The following is a 14,080-nucleotide window of genomic DNA, read 5'->3' on the forward strand; positions in this document are numbered from 1 at the left end:
CTTCATTTCATTCTTTCATCTGCAATGAGAGTCTGAAAAGTCACAGATTTCATGACCTTGCATGGCAAGTCACTTATACATTTCCCTTTAGTGATTTTTAGTGATACTGATGTGTCTTTTCACCTTGGTCTCATTTTTGGCTTTGTTGATTCAAGGTGGCAGTTTTTTTCAGAGGTAACTGGAGACATATGGACATATATACTAACATGGTTATAGGGAAGCTGTCATATCTCATTGATTATATCAGTAATGACCAGCTGACTATTAGACTAACCCGTTTGCTCATCGAATAAATAAGCCTAATACTGATTTAAAGCAACTGTATAGTTTTGTGTATTTTTGCGAATTTGGAGACGGAATTTCGTGGGACAAAACAGAAACCATTCTCTTTTTTAGAAGTCAGTGGTACCATCAGAATGACTTTAAAAATGATTTTGATATTTCAAGGTAAAAAAAAAACTTGCATACAGCTAGGGTGAGCATTCATCCTCTTTTTCCCAGACATATCCTTGTCGGGATTTCTAAATTGCCTAAAATGCCCTGCACTCAAAATGTCAGCATCTGCGTTCTCTTTCTCTGAAGCACACAGCATAATCTTTAAAGTGGCTCAATTAATCTTCGCTGAAGGCGTTAAACAATGCCTTAGCATATTATTGTCTTCCACCGTATATGGTAATACTGGTAAACATGATCTTTGCACAGTTTTGCTGACAGAAGGATTTCAGAGTTATTTTAGGGTTAGGTTCCCCAAAAAGGGGGCCAAATTGTAAATGGCATGACATTTTAATAAATTACTCATCTGTGCAATAATGTCACTGAAGGAAAGCGACCTCCTCATGGTCCACTAGATAAGTGGCTTGGATCTCTATGTTAACCTTAAGTGTAATTTTACACCTATACTTGCTGTGCTGTGTATTGGAACTGCATGAAAGAACACTACATCTCAGCAAGAATTGTTCAACAACATCAGAGTTTCTCCTGGCCCTCTGGGAGCTGAGATCCTTTTCGTCCTCCCCTGCAATAAATCAAATCTTAAATGGAACAGTGTTTTGGATGAAGACACATTATTTAGACACAGTGTGCATCTATACTGAGTTATGTTCTTGATATTAATAATCAAACACATTTCTCTCGCACTCAAGAAATGCTCAAGTATTTTGTAGTCAGATGATATTATCATTCCATATTCAGTCACAATTAGTTCATAGTTCTGGAGATAATAATGGTTTCAAGACTTTAAACATCAGTGACCACAGACAAAACAGGAGTCTGTCTTCTTTCCAAAAAGCATGGTGTTTCTATGGTTACTTCTGACTACTCAAAGCAGTCCAGGGACTGTTCTGTTGCTCCTCCCCTCTCTGTGCGGCCCATTAAATAAGCTCAGTCCATGATTTCATGAAACTCAGACCACCAGCACTGAGCCCACCTGCATCAGTTAAGACACTTGCAGTGTCCACTAGACCACCTGGGTTTCATCTTAATAAAAATGCCTTTTTAGGTTTTGAAAGGACAGTTATATATAGGTATAGCTTCCTTAAGCATTGCCATGGATTAAACATAAGCATATGTTGTTGATCATACAGATGTGGAATGGGCTTGTGACTGTGGGATGGAAATGGAGAGTTAATAATCCTAGTATGAAATGCTAGCAACAATATATTTGATATTATGCTTTTTTTTCTTTTCTATGTGTATGTATTGTTATTCCAATGTTATGACCACAGAACAGAGATGTTGAGAAGGCAATAGCCTAAATTTCTTTAGTGATTTCTAGTAGCAAAGCTCATGACTGCCTCCTGGTGCGCAATTTCAACACTGACTTGTCGACTGCAAGTCTCAATCTATACTACCCTACAAAGAGTTGGGGTCAGTAAGATGGATGGATGGATAGACAGATAGATATAAACAGAAATTTGTATTTTTCTGTATCACCAAATCAATATATTAGAATGATTTCTGAAGGGTCTTATGACACGGAAGACAGGAGTAATGGCTGCTGAAAATTCAGCTTTGTCATTTTACATTGTAATATTTTACAATATGACTGTTTTTTACTATATTTTTAATATATGCAGCCTCAGTGATGCAGCCTCTTATCGACCCCTAACTTTTGAATTGAAGGGTCTTATGACACGGAAGACAGGAGTAATGGCTGCTGAAAATTCAGCTTTGTCATTTTACATTGTAATATTTTACAATATGACTGTTTTTTTACTATATTTTTAATATATGCAGCCTCAGTGATGCAGCCTCTTATCGACCCCTAACTTTTGAACGGTAGTGTATGTCCAAAAAGACTTGGCCCTAAATACTTATTTTTCAAAAACAGTTGTCATGTTCTCACTTCAAGACAGCCTTAAAGGGTAAAATAAAAATTATTTTTTGCTTAATATGTATTTAAATCTCAATGTGCTTACCTCATAAATCAGACAATTAAAAAAAGATTACCTTTCTTGTAGTTTTATTCCCAAAAGGACCAAAAACATTTTCCTACTAAAAGAATTCATCAACCAGGTCTTAAAAATGATTTAAATATCTTTAATTTGGCCAATTCAATTTGGTTCATCATTTTGGGTAATTACAAACATTGTTTGCTTTAGATGGAAATCAAAATGAACATGTTACTTTCAGACGGACAGTCTTTCTGAAGCACCACTGGTTGCAAATATTTCAGAACATAAAAAAAAAATTATCTTTATATGGCTACATTTTTTATATTTTTTTGTAAGTGAATGCTGCAAGCGCAACATATGCTTGGAATGTGAAACTAGACATAATTGGGTTTAAACTCTACTCTATTTTGTAGAAAGAAAATGTATTCATATCATCTCCAAGAAAATTTTAGTGGCTAATTGGTCTAAGCATTAATGTCAAGCATTGATGTTTTTCCTTCCTATATTGCATATTGCAGAAACTTAGTTTACAGTAAGGCAAGGCACTTGATTATGCTTTAGAACCCTCTAACCACTCTGCAAAACACTGTTCAAATGAATGTTGATAAGGTTCTAAAAAATAAATTAAAATGGAAGAAAATAGTATGATACTATTTAATAAATACAATTATTAGTTTTCCATTTGCATAAATATCAAACATTCTTTTTAAAAATCCAACAGGCAAAACCACAGTGAACAATTCATTGAATGCTGAATGACACCGGAATACTCATTTGACTTCCTGTGGTCAGATAAATGGATCAAACACTACTAGAAATTTCAGAACTGGCTCAGAAAACCCAAATATTGGTATTGAAAAAAAATGCTTCGAGAAGAAAAGGGGTAAATAAAAAAAGAAAAGCAGTAAGCTAGCAGCATTGATTACCATTTAACAGCTGTGTACTTTCCTCTCTACCAGCTAATCATCCAATGCTTCGTTTTTAATTCATTACATATTTAAATCCATATTTAAAACCATTTCACAGATGGTAAGATCTTCCATGACTTGAAATTTTCTGCAGATATTGAAGGAGAGACGAGAGTGAACCCCTGTGGCACCAGGATGGGCTATCTTTGCTTCTCTTGAACTGGTGCAATGCAATGTCCCATTTTAGCGAAGAGAACAGAGCATTTCTGTATATGATCATCTTCAAATGACGTCTCAACAGGACACTATCTGAAAAAGAACAAAATGATAAAACATGGTTAAAGAATGCCAACAGGTAAACTGGATAAACACTAGATAAAGACTTGAAAATTCAGAAAAGCAACGTAAACTCACATTCTGCTACTCAGTGACCATGTAACAGAACCTGTATTTCTGAAAGTTTTGAGCAACTGGGTGTTGCCATTTTCTGTGCCCTTTGGAATAAGTCTGTGTCCCCAAAGTAACGTGCCCGATACAACAAGCCTTCCTCTGCAAACAAGAGCACAGATGTCTAGGTTTTCAGAATATTATGCAAAATTACACTTGCATTATGTGGACAAAGTCAAATACATGAAACATTGCTTTATACATCATCTATAAACACGCATTATTACGCAGATTCATATGCGTCACCTACTTTGTTGTTTCTCCTTCCAGCAGTTGTTTCTCAGGTTTGATATATAGTCCTCCTCCACACTTTGTTCAACATTCTTAAGATTCATCCCCGTATATTCTTCTGAGAAGTGGTCGCCGACATAGTAAGGCACCTTCAGAGTGGTAGTGTGTCGCCTGTTTGTGTGGCCCATGGATCTAAGGCAGGTGGAATGTTTGATAACGTCAGAGATATTTATCACTCGCATGACAACCATCATTCTTTAACTAGATAAACATATTTTTGGTTCCACTTTGAACATTTTTCTCTAAGACTGAGATTTAAAGATATGATAAACAATATTTTGTTAGCTTAGTGTGACAGCTAACTCAAAATGCACAATGGGATAGAGAAAGTGCTTCATGTGACTATCAAACACACACCTGCGTTAAATAATAGTGTATAATACTAAGACACCAAGTACTCGTTTTTTAAGATAATGCACATTTTGGTCAATGTTGGTCTTACGGTCTGTGGCTGAGGCTGTATGGAGGACTGGAAACCATCATCTGGCTGAGAGCCGAGACTATGATCAGAATGATTATTGGCATCAGTTGTACAAACAAGGCAAGGCCACCCTGGATGATAAAAAATAATTCATTAAAATTAAACTGTACACACCAAGACATAATGAAAGAACTATTGTTATATTTCATCAGCCTGAATACGTCTTTTAAATACATACCATCTGGCTCAAATAATAATGCAATGTAACATATCACAAACAATTTTCATTTGTTCTCTTGACCATAGATGGCACACACAGGGTTTCTGTAGGTTGTATGAAGGTAAATGTAAGACTTTTCAAGACCTTTTTAAGATCAAGTAAACAAAATGTAAGGAATACATTTAATGGATCACATCATGTTTAATTCATTGTACAAAAAAAAGCTCAAGGCTTGAATAGCTCTGCTCTCAACTACTAGAATATGGAAATAACTTTTACTGTACCTTCTGATCATGCTATAAAAAATTATGTTCCTCATCACTATTTTGTTTTGCTTTCTTAAAGATCTGAAGTCTTGTTTTATGAGAAACTGATAAAAATTAAGTGAGTTTATGATTAAATAAAGAACAAATATCTGCCAATCAACTTAATTCAAGCGGGAAAACAAGTTTTTATACCCCGTTGACAGATGTTTGTTCTTGTTTTAAGCATAAACTTTAATGATAAAGTTTATCAGAAAATACGCCTTCATATATTCAATTTGCATTAGGGGTGCTCCGATCAGGATTTTGGAGGCCGATCACAGAAAGCAGTATCTGCCGATACCAATCTTTTTAAAGCCTACTTTTTATCATTTATAACTATTTATAGTGATACTCCAATCAGGATTTTTAGACATTTATTCAGGGCCTGAATTTCATTTTTGAAAATGGGGGGAATTCCCCTCTTAGATGACTCTTGTGAGAGGAGAAGCAGCTTTCACACAGGAGTCCGCTACTGATCCGTGTTTACCACAAACACAACATTTATCTATTATTTTGATTTCAAATCCAAACATCGTCACTGAAAATGCTTTTTCAGCATTGCAATTCTTTTTTTTTTCCACACAGTACAATAATACAATCTTTCACAGACATGTTTAAGCACAATAAATATAAGCAACACATTATTCAATGCTTTTTACTTTTGCATTTACTTCTAGATTTATATATTAAGTTGCTCAAACAAATGGCAAAACATTTAAACTACTTTTCTTACATTATCACAAACTTACCATTGACAGAAATAGACAGCTCTACAGCCTTTTCTTTTGCATTTAGATCTTTATTATAAGCAATCCTGCAGTTCATAAAGAGCTTTGTTTTCCTACCTCCACGAGTGCCATCTATTATTGCCTTCTTTATCTAAAAGTGCTCTTTCCCTTTACACCTAGCCAAAAAGCCATATGTGTTGACTGTGAAACACAGTAGACTCTAATAATATGCATTTATGGTGTAATTACAAAATTTTCGTGTCAATCCATGTTCATATTTACTGTGCAAACAATGCGCTGTTACTTTAATTCAGCGCTTGCAGCTAGAGGTCTGCGTGGGACTGTTTTTTTAGTCCCGCTCCCGCAAGGTTCTATTCCGCACCCACCTGCTATATATTCACTCTGTTTACCCACTGTCCGCTTAGAATCATTTTCTTCCCGACCCGACCGTTCCCACTAAATTTAGATCTCGTTTCCAGAATCTAACATTTAAATTTCCGCTACTGAAAGAAAGCGAGATAGGCTGACAAATAAAAGTGTATTCTGCACAAAATTGTATGTTATTTTATTCATCTTGTCAAGAGTCTTGAATTTATTGACTTTGACTTGAATTTATATGAATTATCTTAAGACACAAAATGAGTTTAATATTTTATGCAACACAGTAGGAAAAAAAAATTTTTTTTGTCAGGACACAATTCGATTAACATTGACAACACAATAGGGAAAAAGTGTCACAGATAGAAAAAATAAAATAAAAATGTAGGTTGTACAAAAATAGCCCATTAGCATGGTGATTCACTCACGCTGCTTGTGAAATTACGTCTCACACAAGGTTTTCACATTACTTTATAAGTTAATGAAAAAATATGAAGGTGAGTACCTTACCTTCAGCCTTATAATTATTTCACACGTGCAGAGACTGAGTCGCTGCATGTCGTGCCAAACCTCTCACGGCAGCGTCATCAGCTTGAGATCGTTTTTTTGAGATCGGCCTTTTAGAGACCGCCGATCGATCATCCCAACGTGATTATCGGCCGATAGTGATCGGTAGCCGATCGATCGGAGCACCCCTAATTTGCATCTCAAGTAAAAGCATCTTTGCATCTTAGTAAACAAAACAAAAACACTGAGGCAGATATTCTTTTTTTTTTTCTTTTTTGAAGTGCAAACAACATTTAATGACATGCCTTCTTGTTACGATTTAAAACCTTTTTAGTCCTTAATATGTGGGAGGGAGAATTAAGACTTTTTAAGACCTGCAGAAACCCTGTGACACAATCTCATAACAAATGTAATAAAGAGCTATGCGCCCTTCTTAATTGTAATTTCACCCGAATATCAAGATTTGTAAGATCTAGTCAGTCGAAACAGTATTGAGGTTAGCTGATCTAATTTGTGTCTCTGGAAAATAGCATCTCTGACATTATGTTATGTTGAATATCAAAGGTTGTTGTAGGGCTGCACGATAATCGAATGCGATTGTCATGCGCATTTTGATAGTAATGCCGGTTCTGTAATCAGCAGGAAATCATCATCACGTGCTTTCAGATGGAGCAGAATTTACTATACATAGCCATAGTTCACTGACAAGTTACGATTATGAAATCGAAGAAATCGTTCGCGATAATGACAGCTGTTTGCATAGCTTCTCAGTGAACTACGGCTCTGTGAAGTAAATGCTGCTCCATCTGAAAGCATGTGAAAATACTACATTTAATAACATATTTTGACTCCAAACTCACTTCATAACGTCAGTCGAGTATTTGAAATAAATCCTTCTGTGAGATGATGTGGCTTCTTACACAGAATAAGGCATGCAACATATTTCATAGTATTTAAGCAGTGATAAAGGCATTGCATTATAAATATACTTTATTTTAATGAAAATTATAATAATAAGAACTCAGATAAATTGTATATTGCCGTAGTCATGTGTTTAGTCACGTTGAATCAATGAAAGCAGTTGAATCTTCTGTTTATTCAGCTGCAGTGATAGGCATTTTCTTGGTTTCTTCTGCAAGGCGCATTTTGGAGTTTCAGCGCGAGAGCGCCCTCTGGCCTTTGGATGGAGATTTACTGCTGATCACAGAACCGTGCTTCACTGAAAGATACGCATGACAATCGCAGCTTCTGTCGAATCGCGATCTCGATTCTATTTCGATTTATCGTGCAGCCCTAGGTTGTTGTGTATATTTGTTAACGAGGGACTTGTGGACATATTAATGTTTTTAGATTTGTGGAGATAAATATTTTGAAGTGGAAGGCAAAAACTTCTTGTAGAATTTTACATTGTGTGCTATGACAATATTCCCCTTAACAACACACCATCTGATGCCTCATCATTCTGTACATGCTAAACTTAAATGTAAATTATGTTACAATAAATGCACATCTTCCCCCCACCTTAGCTTACAAGTAAAACATCTGCACAAAACCCCTTATAATCTTTGAAGATTGGGCTCTTACTTCTCTCTGTTGTTCTCGTCGTTCTTGACGCGGTTGATGGCCAAACCTCATTCTGCCATTGCTGTACACATGCACATTACCTAAAAGCGTAAACAGAAATGTCACGGTTTGGATGTATTCGACCACAACCACTGACATGTTGCAATTCTAAAACCACATTTAAAAAGGTCACAAGACTCACTGGTGGGAAATCCACCTCCAAAGAACATATTGAAAAGTTCCTCAGGGGAAATATCTGCTTCAAAATTTCTGTGATGGGTCCTATGCCTGTGAGTCGGATGGGCTTTTTCTTCACCGTAAACATCATACTGCCTTCTTTTTTCAGGGTTACTCAGAACTGCATAAGCATTACCTATAGCTGTTGAAGACCAGGAAACAACACAAATGAGAAGACCACATGCAAACGCTCTCCATACTGATTGCACGAAGGCTGAAGTCATGCATTTTACCTTTAAATGCTTCAGTGGCACCAGGCGCATGGTTTTTATCTGGATGAAACTTTAGAGCCAGCTTTCGGTAGGCTTTTTTCAGATCCTCTTCAGAGGCTTCTTTACTGACTCCAAGAATCTCATAATAGTCCTTACATCTCTTAATTCTGCATCAAGCGAACGACAGATCACAGTAGAATAGGAAGAAAGTAGTTAGGCGGTGAAACAACTATGCACACATATAAACCAAAATGTTCTTCACAGAAATAATGAAGATGTCCCGGACTTTTAGGCAAGCAGTCTAAAACAAATAACAGACCTTTTGACAGCATCCAGCTGCTCTGATGTGTATGGTTTGGTTGATTCTGTGGCACCATGTCCAGAGGAGTGATCTTCAGTGTTGTGGTTTCGGTATCCATCATTTTCTCTAATGTTTTCTTCACTTGTGTAAGGTCCTCCATTCTCAGCAATAGACTCTAGTAAAGCTGAGACAAGAAAACTTTCATTTAAATAAGAAACACTGGCATCTATCTATCTGTGTCTCTCTCTATCTATCTATCTATCTTAAATCCACCAGCCCACTCTATCTAATATCTATCTGTATATTCTAATTATCTATCTATATATTCAACCCACTCTATCGATCTCTCTATAAGTGAAAATAATAAATACTAAATTGTAATTAAGGTTATATTACGTACGATTACATTACTTACGTTACATAAATGTAAATACTATATAAACATCTAGTAGAAGTGATATATAACCAAGAACTGTAACTATATGGTTCGACAACATTCAGTTAGATCAATTAAAAGTAGAAAATACTGTTATTTCACAGGCATAATAAAAGATCGAGATCCCAAGGCCTTAATTACCGTCTAACTACAGACTTCAGCTTTTCCGGTGGCCTTTTAACAGACCTCTTACGATCTCCGCTATACATGTATTTACATTACACGCACATCTCGCCTTGTCGGTGGGAAACAGTCTCTGTGCCTTCTCGAGGAACCGTCGGGCTTTGTCGGGCTCATTCTCTCGCAGCGCTGCGATGGCTATTTCGATGCAGCGCTCCGCTTCGTCCTTGTTTGATTCCATTGCGACGGCGGAACTGATGACTGATCTCTCTGCTGACCCATAGACGCAGCCTGATGACGTTTCCGACAACGTCAAGAGTTTTCCACTAGTCAACAGAACATCATCCGCTCCAGAGATGAAGAGACATCAAATTCACATTAAAAACAAAAACAAACAAAAAAACCCGGTCAAATATGCTAATCAAACTGACGTCAAAAGTTGATTTGATTTAAATTGAATGTCAAACATATTGGCCTACATATAAATTAAACCAATTTCAATGTGCGATTAACTTCCTATTGCCGTCAAACTGAATTTAAAATGATGTTACTGCATCTTGATCAAATCTTGACTAATATTTGACGTCAAATTGATATCAAGGTACCCGCCGGCTTTGTAACTTACTTGCTGAGGTTTCCCTTACTGTAAAATCTCTTAAACTCTTAAATAATGATACAAATAACACATTTATACGATCTTATATTTCTGACTGATTGTCCTTTGTTTATCTGTGTGTATTTTCCCATCCCTTTTTAAGTTATGTTCTTTGTATTTCAATAGAGTTCTATCACTTACTAAAATAAAAATGTGACAGATTCCTGAAGCAATATAAGAAATGTTTTGAGACTGATAAGGTTTGATCTATATATTTTTTAACGTTTAATTTAATCTATTTTTAGTCACGTTTATTTACAACTATTTATGTTATTTTTACTTTATTGATCAATTTGTTTATTCTGCTTATCGATGGGTTTGTTCTCCTGAAGGTGTTTGTACAATATAATTTATCATTTAATTTCTTTAATATATTTTATTTGATAATAATAATAATAATAATGTAAAAATAATTCTGAAACAAATAATAATAATATTAATAATAATATCCCGTTGTACTTCCGGAAACGTGCTGCGGTCTGAAAGCAGAGTGGGCGCACTAGTAAAGGAAGTAACAATCATGGCAAACAAACAAATAGAATCGGAAATCATGATTACATATACAGTATAAAACAGATAGGATTCATTTCTCGTTTTATACGGGTACCAGCACATGTGGGAATTCAATGAGGAGGTAGACAAAATGGCCAAAGAATCCTTAAAGATGGATGAACCAAGTATAAATATTGCACTTAGCAGGGCAGAAGGGAAAAATGTTATATTAAAAGCATGCAACATGAAATGGCAGGTATATTGTCAAACAGGTCGGCATTATCACAAAGTACAAAGGAGCATAAAGAGAAGTCAAATCTTTCATAATATTAGTAGTAGGGACAAGTCATGTTCACATATATACGAACAGGACATTCAAATCTTAACCAAACATTACACATTTCAGTGAAACATAATACTGGTTTATGTGATGTTTGTTTAATAGTACCAACAGTGGAACACGTTTAGATGATATGTACTGCATATGCAAGGGAAAGGGAACGACCTAAAGTTGAATTGCAATCCTTAGGAATTAAAGAATTCATATTAAGTAACATATTAAATGATGGTCCAAATGCAGGGAAACAATCTTAAGATGTATTAGGTATTGTGGATTAATGGACAGAATAAGGGAATCACGTATGAAACGAATCATTCTCTTCACACTCCATCACAGCAGGTGGCGGTATGCTCCTATGAAGTTGGTTGTTCAGAATGCAAACAAAAACAGTTATCTCTTTTAAATGGATACCTGCACATATAGGAATAGAAGGAAATTAACAGGTGGATCAATGGGGGATAAAAAAAAAAAAAAAAAAAAAAAAAAAAAAAATATATATATATATATATATATATCATAGACTATATATATATATATATTAAAACATCCAGACATAGAGTTTAATGTTCCGATGTATAAATTAGCAATAAAAGGGCTAATTAAAAAAGCATTCAAAGATATGTGGCAAAGTAAATGAGATGGTGATAATAAAGGATGGCATTTATATAATATTCAAAAAATAGTTGGAAATGAGAGGAGAATTTTTGGGAATAGAAAGGAAGACAGCATAATATCTCGTATTAGAATTGGACACACTGCACTTAATCAATCATTATATACAATAGGAAAACATGAATCTGGACTTTGTGTTAAATGTGATCTTCCTGAAACAGTTGAACATATTTTAATAAAATGTAAAGGATATGAGAATGAAAGATTACAACTTACAGAAGCACTTCATAGGAATTAATCAGATCTCACTTCAGAAATTGTTAAATAAAGATGCAACATGTTTCACATATACTATTTAAGTATCTCAAAGACACATAATTAATTAACAGGATTTAAAGAATTATATATATATATACAGTGGGGCAAAAAAGTATTTAGTCAGCCACCAATTGTGCAAGCAATAACGTCTCTACGCATTTCTTTTCTAACAACTCAATGCAATTTTATATCAATGAAAAATTCAAAGAAGTAATTTGTGTCAACACATATTGAAACATTCAAAAAATAAAAAGTTATTTGTGTGAAAGCATATTGCTGATTATTGCCATATAATTCACTTATGTTAATGGTGTTTGTGGTCACAGTTTCATTCGCTGATCCTTTATGTCAGATACGACTGACTGACCAATAGTGACTAGCCTACAACTTGGATAAGATTCCTAAAAGTTTAACACATTACAGACATTGATGCATAAACGCGGATATGTTCTACATGTCTACAGTATAAAGAATGAATAAACCTTATAAACTCCTTGATTTCGCTTAAGCAACTTTAAATATAATATGCATGCACAATAAACTATTGTAAAATTTATTTACATCACTCGACAGAAAGGTTTTTTTCAGGTTTTAATAAAATGTAAATTAATAACAGTCATAATAAGCATATTTCCAGTACGCGCCTCAGGCTTGCACAGTATCTTTTTTTAAATTTATTTATTTTTTATTCAAGGAAAAATAACACACAATAAAACAACATTAAAATAAGAAAATAAAAAGATAGAAGGACAAATTACAACAAAAAAAACAATTGCCAGGGGGAGGAAAGTATAAAACTTCAAAATAAAAATACAAGATATACAGTGGGTACGGAAAGTATTCAGACCCCCTTAAATTTTTCACTCTTTGTTATATTGCAGCCATTTGCTAAAATCATGTAAGTTAATTTTTTTTCCTCATTAATGTACACACAGCACCCCATATTGACACTGAATACTTAGGACCATGTGTTATTTCAGTTTTTCTTTTTTAATAAATCTGCAAAAATGTCAACAATTCTGTGTTTTTCTGTCAATATGGGGTGCTGTGTGTACATTAATGAGGAAAAAAAATTAACTTAAATGATTTTAGCAAATGGCTGCAATATAACAAAGAGTGAAAAATTTAAGGGGGTCTGAATACTTTCCGTACCCACTGTACATACATACATACACTTGTACGTATATATAAATCAAATAAATATATTGTAAAGTTCACAAACTTTCAAAGTTCTTACAGCTTTCTTATTCACAGAGTCTCTGATACTGTCAATATATATAAATATTTCAGTCAACAAAACCATAAAATTGGGTTTTTTATTGGTAAATTTACACTTATGAATGTGAAATTTGGTCAATAGAATAAGTAAATGAATTAAGTAAAAGTACTGTTCCTCTTGGTCAGGATAGTCAGTAAAGCCAAAGAGTACATTTTCCCATAGGAGTGAAGAAGGTCTTAAACTCTGAATATTTTCGTTAATAAATTTTTGGACCTTACGCCATAGTGTAACCAAGTACAGTACCAAAATAAGTGCAAGGCAGTTTCCTCATACTCATTACAAAAAATAAAATTTACATTTATTCCTTTTTAAAATTTTTGTAAATAATGATTTGCTGGATAAAATCTATGAATAAGCTTATAAGAAACTTCTTTAATCTTATTTCTAAGATGATATTTCTGTGGTAACAACCACACTTTTCTCCGGCAAATCAATTTTCCGTTCAAAAAAGAGACCCAATGAGACAAAACATAAGGTACAGTAACAATTTCTCTTTGGAAAAGAGTACGGATAGCTCTATTATTATTTTTGGGATTTAATGAAAAACAAATTTTACCAATATAAGATTTACTAACATCAAAAGACACTAAATCGGGAGAATGGTCTATATAAATACCTTTAAATAGCATGCGAGTACCTGAAGGGATTGAACCAATAACAATTGCAAATTCTTTTTGAGTAACTGGCATTTTACAATAAGAAAGGAATTAATCATAAGAAAGGAGTGTTCCTTCTTTTTTACATAACTGACTAACCAATTTAATATCGTTGTCAAACCAGTTCTTAAAAAAAAGAGATTTATGTTTGTAAAGAATGTTTCTATTATTCCAGATGAAATAGCAATGCGGTGAAAAATTATGCTTATATATTAATGACCAAGATAGGAGCACTTGTTTGTGGAAGGCAGATAACTTAGC

The 14,080-nt window shown here is 34.4% G+C and overlaps 1 protein-coding gene across 2 annotated transcripts; it reads right to left on the bottom strand.

Moving 5' to 3' along the window:
* Positions 1 to 3,033: 3,033 nt before the first annotated feature.
* LOC107585300 (dnaJ homolog subfamily B member 12-like) lies at positions 3,034 to 9,803 on the bottom strand. Of its 2 annotated transcripts, none has more exons than XM_016272259.1 (9): positions 9,576 to 9,803; positions 8,930 to 9,095; positions 8,632 to 8,777; positions 8,364 to 8,540; positions 8,183 to 8,262; positions 4,482 to 4,591; positions 3,999 to 4,171; positions 3,716 to 3,850; positions 3,034 to 3,606 (listed from the first exon to the last, which is right to left on the bottom strand). In XM_016272259.1, the coding sequence occupies exons 1-8, from the start codon at positions 9,706 to 9,708 to the stop codon at positions 3,726 to 3,728; spliced, it is 1,110 nt and encodes a 369-aa protein (XP_016127745.1). In that variant the 5' UTR covers positions 9,709 to 9,803; the 3' UTR covers positions 3,034 to 3,606; positions 3,716 to 3,725. The 2 variants fall into 2 exon arrangements, with proteins under 2 accessions (XP_016127745.1, XP_016127743.1); XM_016272257.1 differs by having other exon boundaries at positions 3,034 to 3,610; positions 9,576 to 9,802.
* Between the last annotated feature and the right edge of the window lie 4,277 nt (positions 9,804 to 14,080).

Source organism: Sinocyclocheilus grahami, unplaced genomic scaffold, assembly GCF_001515645.1.
Source record: "Sinocyclocheilus grahami isolate Dianchi unplaced genomic scaffold, SAMN03320097.WGS_v1.1 scaffold69.1, whole genome shotgun sequence".
NCBI lineage: Eukaryota > Metazoa > Chordata > Actinopteri > Cypriniformes > Cyprinidae > Sinocyclocheilus > Sinocyclocheilus grahami.